Here is a 10,094-nt window from a genome sequence, read left to right as displayed (position 1 = left end):
CGCCCGCGCCGCATTTCCGGTGCCGGAGGGGGCTGGGTAGGGGTTTGGTCTGGAAAATTCCGGGGTTTCGATTTGATTTCGTTACAAAGCGGAGAAAAATGCAGAATTTTTTTTTTTTTTGAGAATGAGAAAAATGCAGAAATGCTATGCGGTTGGGAAGCCCTGGGCCGGGCTTTTTTACGTGGGCCGCGCGGCCGAACTCGGAAACGAGGTTGGGCCGTCAGGCCCGTTAGCCCGGCCAGTTACTGTTCTACTCGGTTTCCCACCATCGCTTCCCATATATACGCGACCCGCCTCTCATACCTGCCAAAAGTTGAGGTCGCCAGCCAGCCGTCCGCCATGGACACGGACGACTTCCAAGCGGTGCTGGAGAGGCTGCTGCAGCTACGCCTCGATTGCCCGCCGGACGGCGACGGGGCCAGCGCTCCTCAGGACGCCCCGGCGCAGCCCGCCGCCGCCGCAGACGACGACCATGCAGTAGTAAAACAATCGGCGGCTGAATGGACGGAGGTCCTGGTGGGCGAGATGGCGAGCGCCGCCTCCATGGACGACGCCCGGCGCCGCGCCGCGAAGATCCTCGAGGCCTTCGGAGGCGCCGTCTGCGCTCGGGCCGCGCGGGTAGTCGGTGACAAGGACCGCGAGCTGGAGAACGTCCGGCGGCAGAACATCATCCTGAAGAAGGCGGTGCTGCTCCAGCACCGGCAGCACGTGGAGGACGAGGCGAAGGGCAGGGAGCTCCAGGGCCAGGTCGCCCAGCACCGGGAGCAGGTCCGGCAGCTCGAGGCGGACAAGTATGTGCTGTCCATGCACCTCAGGAACGCGGGCGGCGGGGCCTCCATGCCGGGGAACTTCAACCCGGAGGTTTTCTGAACAGGCAAAGGCGGACGCTGGTTTATCCGAAGAATTATTGGCGGGTTGATTTGCATAGCATGATGATATATCATACTCTGTTCAAGTCTGATCTTGTCTGTTTTGTATCTAACATTGACAATTAATAGCTTATTTTGATTTATTTATCTATATTTTCGGTGTGTTGCCATACTCGCCTCTCAGAGCTAGATAAAATTGCACGCACAAACTTGCTACAAGTATTAAATAAAATTGCATGCACAAACTTGCTACTCTCTCCATTCCAAAATAGGTGACCCAACTTTGTACTAAGTTAGTACAAATTTGGGTCATCTATTATGAAACGGAGGAAGTATGTCCTATCTTGAGTCGGCACATCATACCTTTCGAGTACATACGCTAGAAATCTATAAACGGATATTGCACGGGCATACATCCAGCCGAGTAAATTAAAAAAAAACACCGTAATTATGCAAAAGTCATCAAACATCAAACATCCGACAAAATGCATGTTTTCTGATGGTTTTTCTTGAAGCTGCCCAATTGTGATGGGTTCTTTTCAATTTACTCCATCCAGGCAGATAACTCAAACAGTTATCAAGACCGCAAAAGAAAGAAAAAGGGTTACCCAACTGGATCCCTTCCTCCTCCATTTTGTCTCTTATGTCTGGGATATCCGTAAACCCTCAAACTCAGCCCATATGCGGAAGGATATGAGGACGTCTGAAAATGTCTAGCAGTCCACCACGTCGGACGTGTCCATTCGGCCCACTTTATCTCATTTTTTAGTTCTTTTTTTTTCTTTTCATCCCCATCAATCACATACATTTGACCGGATAATTTGAAGGATATAGTTGCGTGCATGAACGATGAGGGTTCAGAGTGGACACGCCCGGACATTGTCTAGACATATATGGGGCAAACTAGCTCAATCCATCTTTAGATGCTCTAAGAGGATAAGAGCAAGAATGAAAGAGGTAATCACAACTCTGTTATACCTTTTTTTTCTTGGCAAAAAAGATAACAAAACTATTTTAAAAGGTTTTGGTGTGAAGAGCTATTTCAGATTCTCTGTATTACAACCTCTATAATATTTATGTATATAGAAGATGACGAGCGAAGTGCTTTGCTTGGACTTGTATCGGGCGTTGTTGCTAATCTTCAGCTCATATGTATTCTGCCTTGGGTGTGTGCATGTATTGTGGTATCTGTTTCACCTCTATCGATGGAGCAGCTCAAGTTGGGGTCTCTTCAGGATTCGAAGGTGGACCTGGCATCACCAAGCCCCCGTGGAGCCTTCTCATGCGTCAGAGAGCCTACCTCTCGGCGTCGTGGAACGCGGAGTTTTAGATGTTGTCGCCCTTCCCTCGTCTTCGACCATCAAGCAGGTGACGCCTGTGAGTGGCAATGACCATTGAGCCATTTGTGTTGGCACCTACTCTAACTCCAGATGCTCTCATTGCGAAAAAACTTTGTTGCTTGCTAGCCAATATGGAGGTTGCTAGACCTGGTTTGGGCAGGTCGCTTGCTTGCTTGATGAATGATCTTCGGTTTCTTGGCATGTCCTCTTGGACTGGGTTGTCGTTGTGGTTTGGAAAGTGCTTGATGCCTTGTGTCGAGGTGTTCTTGTCGGGGTTTACTTGGTGTAGTAGACCCGTAACAGTATCGGAGTTTGTAGATGTCGTCTATTTGGTGAGTTTGGCGGACCGTCTACGGAGTTGAGAGGTGTTAGTTGTGAGGTTTCATGCCACGTGAGTAGTTTGTTTGTGCTCCATATATATTGGTTTTCACCCGGTTTAGTTGTGAGGTTTCATGCCACGTGAGTAGTTTGTTTGTGCTCCATATATATTGGTTTTCACCCGGTTTATCGTAAGTTAACTGAGCAGTGAGGCAAAAAATTTGCCCCCGTTTTGAAAAAAAAAAGTGTAACATACCAGCATGATCGGTGACTTCACTGTACTTTCCTTTGCAGATTGTATCTACCGTATGTGGCACCCAACAAGCGTGCAGTAAGATCATTGCTTAAGAGGCAAAGGATAATAATAACACAAGCATCTGTCAAACTCGCAAAAAGAAAAACACTCGAATCAACCTCTCAGCTGATCAGCGTAGTACAACCATTGTGGAAAATAAAGGTTTACTACAGGCAGAATCACTAGACTTCCACCATTAACGCATGCTCTTCAGCTTCCCACAGTATCTGCTGGGTTCCACCAAGAACTAGAGCCCGAGACGGTCACGGCCCTAGCAGCAGGGGCGGATCCTTCTTCCCGCTGCCCGAATCGGAGTCCTCCGCCGGAGCAGGCCTCGGCGCGGCCCACGCACGGAGCGGCGGCTCGAACATCTTCCCGGCGACGTCCGGTGGCGGCTGCTGCGGCGCGTCCTCCCCCGGGAGCACCACCAGGCCCTTCTCCCTGAGAGACGACGGCTCGCCGTAGCACTCCTTCCAGAGGGAGTCCACCAGTTGCCGCTCCTCACGGGCTGCTTGGAGGTCGTCAGCGTCCATTGCGCTGATGCCTTCGATTCGGCTCTTCAGGACGTCTTTCAGCTTGTCCTGATCAGGTAGAGCGTTGCGGGCAGCTGGTGTCTTGTCGCGCGCCAGCTCGAGAAGGCCGCCCAGGGCAGCCTCCCGGACTCCAGAGTCGTCGCTGGATGCGAGGTGTATAAGTTGATTCGGAAGACCAATCTCTGTGGCGACGTTCCTATCCGCCTTGTTGTTCAGCAGGTACTGTGTGAGATGCAGAGCTTTCCTGAGATGATACAGACAGGACAACCGTTACCGTTATGGACATTCCAGGTGCGTAATTAACAACAGAATTTTCTTAGCCAGAATCAACAAAATTAGTACAAAAACACCAGCATGAATAAACCGTGCAGATGTTGGTAGGATAGTTTCATTAGCAAGGTTGATTAACAACTTAACATGTTTATTCACAGCGCTAGAATTCTTGTGATAACTCTTTAGTGGTGTGCGAATGTAGACAAATAGAGAACCTGGTTGCCCCAGTTCAACTGATGGTGGATATTATGACAATAGAAAGCCAGATTATCAAAAGAAACAGGATGTATGAGTTGCATGATTTGAATACTAAAAACAATTTCTGAGTGATTCCTGTTCTACTGACAAGGTAGACATGCAAGCTGTTCCCATATACAATTTCTGCTTGCTCTGTAAATGTCTTGCTAGAAGATACAATTTCTTGGATACAGGGAGAAAGTTCAGAGTACTGTTCTGGTGTATACTTATTTCTTATCCTAGCAAACTCAACCAATTCAAAAATTCTCTTATGCAAATATGCAATGGTGTGCCATAGTAGGATAGGCACATAGCGGTTCTAAATACCACAAAACATACCTCTGAAGTCTAGCATCATCAGAACCAAGTGCATCTTTCAGTGCAGCATGTCCATTTCCTAGACGAAATGCAGCAAGACCGGACTGGTTATTGCGAATCAGAGCTGCAACACAAGGGTATGAAACCAATTATTAGGATGCACAACAAAAGAGAACTACATGAAGTTGAACTAGTGGTCCTTGCATGCAATTTTTTTTATCATATATGAAATGCACAAAGACAAAGACAAAGACAAAGAAGAAATGGCTTACAAGAGATAGCTCCAAGAGCTTTTGTGCGTGCAGTCGTGCTAGGATCAGACCTGAAGTTTGTCAATAGTGGCTCCAGTCCATTAGATTCCATGACAAGTTGCTGGCTTTTCGGGTTATTCTGGACAACCGTACTGACAACTTCTGCTGCCTTTGCTCGGATGCCAGCATTTGAATTTTTCAAGTAACCAAGCAGAGGATCTAGTCCACCAATAGAATGAAGATCTGCTTGGACAATTCAAACATTTAACAAATTCCATATGGTTAACCGCACTATAACTATTTAAAAGGAGATAGATCATCATTTGGCTCATCAGTGATCTTACCATTTGCCATATCAATGGATTCCACATGCTCTTGTAACTCATCAAGCATATCTGCGCACAAAGTTAGAAAATGTTTAGCTCAATGGGCTTTAACATGCACCGACAAATCAGAATCGGGTGCGAAAGGTACTTTTAAACATACATGAACAAAGGGTGTGAAAGGAAAAACAGGGTCTGATCAAAATAATCATCATAAGATGCATTTCTAATTGAAGTGGGAATGGTACAAATTCAGCAGCACACAAACAGAGAAACTTCATGGACTGTGACGAATATCTACCTCACCCCAAATGTTTATCAGAAAGTGTCAAAGAATGAATTTCTTACTTTCTATCAAACAACAGCAATTACTTCTGCCAAAGATATTACTTGTATGAATTCCAATGCCGCAAGGCACACATATTGCACAATCAAGTAAAAAATTTAAAATAAAAATTTGCATCATAAATGGAGAAGAACAGCAAGCCAACTGGTTAAAATCAGTGCAGGAATAACTGCCTATCGCTAATGTCAAGCCTACCCATTCACAGTGTGTGCTGCATTTTATTTATCTATCATATCCTTCACCTCAGGGCATGCAAATACTATGAACTTAAACAAGTGTCCTTAGCCCTAGATATATAAGCTGCAAGCATTAAATATTTGCTAGTTGCATGTTGTAGAGCACAAACGGCACACAACAGCCAGTCTCCAGAGTGATGAAAATGCTCTCAGATGTGAACAATAGCATCCAAACAGGCTGCAGGGTATAAAATTGCACGTCTAACATAAAAGCAGCTATAGGTAACAACAACAGGAATGTGGAAGCATGATAAGAAACATGAGGTTTGAGAACACATGATGATCATAAAAAGCAGGAACACCTGAGAAGGTACCTTCAATGTTCTCTGGAGTGACACCATGAGATTGCAACACATCATCAGGGGTTTTCATCACCTGGGCGATCTCCTTCATCCTGCCGACAACATCGACTGTATTTGCCTGCATCGCCTCCATAAACCATTTCCTGTCCTCCTCACTGCAAACCGAAAATCAGGGGAACTATTAGCAACAGGAATACTCGCCGCCCACTCGGAATATCTTTCGGTCATTTCGATCTCCAACAAAATTCAAAGGCTCCAACAAGTAAATAAGCCTTCAATGATCGAACAGTAGCTCGAGTTCTAGAATCAAACAAACAAACAAATTAATGGCTCAGTGGCAGCCACTACAGCTTAATTTAATTGATAACTATAGTGCTACACCAGGATGAATGAATCGCATCAAGCAAATAGTATAGAACAGTATTCAAACAGTAAGTATGACAGACAAATTTTAGCGAGACAATACAATACAGCTAGAGCATCATGATTCTTCATCCACAACACGAAACTGGTAGCACTAAATTTAATTTAACTCAACATCCCAATTGACACACGCACGCACTAACACAGCAGTAACCATAGCCTTGAAATCTGAATCCCTCCCAATTGACACATGAATACGAGAAACCTAGAACCAGTAACTCTATAAGCCTTGCTTCAAATCTGGAAACCCGCGCCAGATTCATCCCCACAATCTATCTAAACGGGAACCAAGCAACGGAACGGAGCGGGTAACTGTATAAGCAGGAACGAAGGTAGGGCAGGGGGGTTTGGGGGGAGGGGATCTGGGCTGGGCGGACGGACGGACCTGAGCGCGCGGGGCGGGTTGGTGCCGTCGCTGCCGTGGGCGAGGCTCCACTTGAGCAGGCCGTTCCAGTCGGGCCCGCCTCCTGCCCCATCCTTGGCCATGGCCTCACGGCTGTCGCCGGAGAGACGCTGCTGCCGGCGCTGCGAGAACGATCTGCCTCGAGGCGTGCGCTGCCGCGGGAAGTAGTGGTGGTGGTGGTGGTATAGCTTCTGGCTCCTCCCCTTCCTTTTGTAGTGCTCTCTCTGATTGGTCTCTCCTCGCCTTGGTCGGCCGTGGCGTGGTGGAGACGGAGGGACCGTTCGGCGGCGGCGGGGGTCTGGAGTGTTCCGGAACCTGCGGTGTGCTTCCTGAGGTGAGGTGAGGAGGAGAAGCGTCTTGGGCCGGCTCCGAGGTTTGTCATTGTATCGGGGTCTTCGGGCCGTGATCAATGTGGAAAGCTAGGCCTGTTTGAATAACTGGGCTACCAGCCTATATTGGGCTATATTAGGCTATACAGCTCAGCCCTCGGGCCGTTCACTTATCTAGAAATGCCTCCTCTCTTATGGGCCGTGTACGCTGGTTAAACAACAAACAGGAGAGAAGAATATGCCTCTAAGATGATTGGGGTTTTTTTCGAGAAAATTTCTAGATCTATTCATTTCTAATCACGGCCGTACAATTAACGTTAGAAATAATAAAAATCAATTTGGGTTGTGTTTCGGATTGCCACCAATGTGTACCCTGCTAAATCTCAAACCAATCTTTTGGCTAGCCAACCTTTTTTGCAAAACCTCGAACCAATCTTTTGGCTAGCCAACCTTTTTTGGCATGGCAACCTTCGACACAAACACAACATCCCCCATGGTCATGGGAGCAACTGACAAGCGTCGACAGAGATCAACAACTACGTTCGTTTGAAACAAAAAATCAACTAGAAATTCAACAGACACAATTAATTAAATAAAGTAATTTTACAATGATATAATGTTGAGACGGACAAAAGGCCAAGTAGCACAAGGGAGGAACATTTTTGCAAGAACATCTACACGTAGATGCACACTTCTGTACGGCTACACTATCGAACCTTTCCTACTCCTACTCCTCCCAACTACCTACACCTACCTATGGCCAGCCGGGCCAGGGAGGGACACACACACGAGCAGCATTCTTCTTGGTGCTGTCATTTTTCGCGTCAGGAACTGAGGCAGAAGAGGGACGCGCCGGCACATCTTCCTCTCTCCAAAACCAAAACAAGATGTGCGGCCAACGTCCATGGCTAGTGGCTATTCCCTAGGAGACAGCTAGTTGCTGTGGTCTGCAGAGGATCACTTTGTTTACGCGCAGGTGGAGGCGGTGTGCCTCCGCGGCGGCGCGAGCATGAAGAGGGACTCGATGTCCGGCGGCTGGAAGTACCCACCCTTGGGCGGCTCCCGGCGCGGCGCCGCCCCCCTGCCGAGCTCCACTGCGGGCTTCTTCCTCGGCGGCGGCGGCGGGCACGTCGGCACCGCCGGGATGCGGCAGCCCTCCCTCCTCGGCGTCTCCCACCCCTGCTCCTCCCCCACCGTCGTCGTCACGCCATACTCCATCGGCACCTCCACCTCCATACCTCCTGGACTATCTACCTTCTCCTGCCAAGCTGGTTTTGGTTTGAGCAGCAGCAGCTGGCCGGTGAGCAAGCTACCAAGAACAAGCAGAGAGAGTGAATGAAGTGAGGTGAGCAACCACGGCGGCCAGGGCGGTGGAGTAATATAGCGGTACGAGCGCGTGGTGTAGTGGAGTACAGCGGCATTGCGGTGGCGACGCGGCTCTGGGATTGTATCCTAACCTACGCCATGAACCGCGGGACCCCGGTGTATGTGGGCTCCGCTGTCGGCGAGACGGGTGAGCGCGGGTGCGCGTGAGGAAGCCAGGCCAGGAGAGCCGCTGTACGTGGCCGGGGGTCGCGAACGCGCGGGAACCGGCGTCGGTCGAAAGCGGGGGAACGGTCTAGAGCGAGCGCCCCCGCCTCGGATCCTCTGCGGCCGCCCCGCTCCCGCGACACGACCGCCAGGGATGGATCATGGCTGGCGTTGCGTCGTGATCGTGCCCTCCCTGAAAACCACTGCACACCGGCCGTACGGATCCAAGACACCGATCGAACTATTCCTTTTTTCTCTGTCTGCGAAATATATTTATGCCCATTTTGTTCTTTGCGTCGGCGAAGGGTCGCATCGGCTTCATTTTAGACGAGGCAGCTGGGCGGCTTAGTGGATCCGAGGCGAGCCGGGCGGTTCAAACTCGGCCTCAGGCATTGATTTATCTCTGGGAGAATGCCCTGGAACTGGAGGGAGAGAGAGGGAGCATGTCTATCTCCTCGGTCGTCCTGCTCTGCTCGGCGCCGCATGCAGAGGAGTTGTGGCGGGGGCGGCGACCACGTGGAGGCGGCTCCGTGGCGCAGGCAGCAAAAGCGCGGGCCAGCGTGGCCGGGCGAAGTACGTGGCGCGGCCGCATTGACACACACAGCTGCTCTGGAGCTCGGTGCGGCAGAGCTTCTCGTGCTCCCAGGCCGGACCGGGCGTCGCCGTGCGCGCGCAGTTTTTGTACGCGTGGATTGGCTAGAATGGGGTTGTTTTGCGCATAGGGCCCCTCGTGTTCGCGAGCTGGAGCGTCCGCGTGAGCGCGCGTTTCTCGGTCACCTGAGCAAAGACGGACGTCTGTCTTTTACTGGGAACAGCGCAAATACCCGTACGTTTGTATAACGAAGGAAAAAATACCAGTTCTCCTAGAGCAACTTCAATGCGCCGACCCAAACGGAGCGGCCCTTTTGTCCGTTTTTTATATGTTTGGGTCGACCGCCCGCTCTGCGTCCATCCTGTTTAAGATTTGAATCGGCAGTACGCCCAACACGCTGACCCAGATGTTTCGGTGTGGCCAAATGGCCGTCTTTTTCAACAAATAGCACAATTTTTGCATTATTTGACACACAACTTTTGCATTATTTCACAAACAAACATATAGGCCACAACCAAATAAACAGCATAGTTTCATCAAATAAAATAGTATAGTTTTACATGCTGAATAAAAGTAAAAATGTCTCACGTAGTTTTGCAAGCCGAATAAAAAAATACATCTATGTTGCCGACATGAGCGTGCTGGTGAGGATCTGGCCAGGGCGGCGAGGCGGCTTCTTGGTCGCGGATCGCGGCTGTGCCGATGTCGGGGCGGGGGTGTGAAGCTTTCAGTTCCCCGGCGGTAAGACGGCGGTGGCGGGCGACGTGGGAGGTGGCGGCGTTGCAGAGGGGATGTTGCGACGCCGACAGCTGGCAGAGTCGCCGAAGAAATGGTCGGCGACGACGACGAAGGAGGCATAGCGAAGGTTTGTTGCTGGAATGAAAGAGGATGGCCAATGTGCCACCGACCAGCGGGCCAGGGGAAGGAGTAGGCGGGCGCACGCACGTCCGTCGCGTGTCCGTGCCGACGTAAATCCGACTCAAAAATGAACCGGGAATGGGTCGACAGGCGGACGAAAAGCGGACCGCGCCGACCCAAACGGACGCACGCGGATGAAATGGGTCGCCGCGTTGGAGTTGCTCTTACTAACCACGGTTGACCATGGGGCAATGGGTGACAAAATTTCTTCCATCATTTGAGGATAATGGCGTGAAGTTCACATGAGGTGATTCCAAG

The 10,094-nt window shown here is 50.0% G+C and overlaps 2 protein-coding genes across 2 annotated transcripts; both read right to left on the bottom strand.

Annotated features, from left to right (window-relative positions):
- Positions 1–2,836: 2,836 nt before the first annotated feature.
- On the bottom strand, positions 2,837–6,803 carry LOC119312545 (hsp70-binding protein 1-like). The gene is made up of 6 exons (XM_037588278.1): positions 6,450–6,803; positions 5,654–5,796; positions 4,779–4,829; positions 4,456–4,677; positions 4,205–4,307; positions 2,837–3,599 (listed from the first exon to the last, which is right to left on the bottom strand). Exons 1-6 carry the CDS (start codon positions 6,548–6,550, stop codon positions 3,086–3,088), a joined length of 1,134 nt encoding a protein of 377 aa, XP_037444175.1. The 5' UTR covers positions 6,551–6,803; the 3' UTR covers positions 2,837–3,085.
- A 581-nt stretch (positions 6,804–7,384) lies between these two features.
- On the bottom strand, positions 7,385–8,130 carry LOC119306627 (cyclin-dependent protein kinase inhibitor SMR4-like). The gene has a single exon (XM_037582801.1). The coding sequence runs from the start codon at positions 8,030–8,032 to the stop codon at positions 7,763–7,765; it is 270 nt and encodes an 89-aa protein (XP_037438698.1). The 5' UTR covers positions 8,033–8,130; the 3' UTR covers positions 7,385–7,762.
- Positions 8,131–10,094: the final 1,964 nt, after the last annotated feature.

Source organism: Triticum dicoccoides, chromosome 5B, assembly GCF_002162155.2.
Source record: "Triticum dicoccoides isolate Atlit2015 ecotype Zavitan chromosome 5B, WEW_v2.0, whole genome shotgun sequence".
Lineage (NCBI taxonomy): Eukaryota > Viridiplantae > Streptophyta > Magnoliopsida > Poales > Poaceae > Triticum > Triticum dicoccoides.
This window is presented reverse-complemented; position numbering and strand designations above follow the sequence as displayed.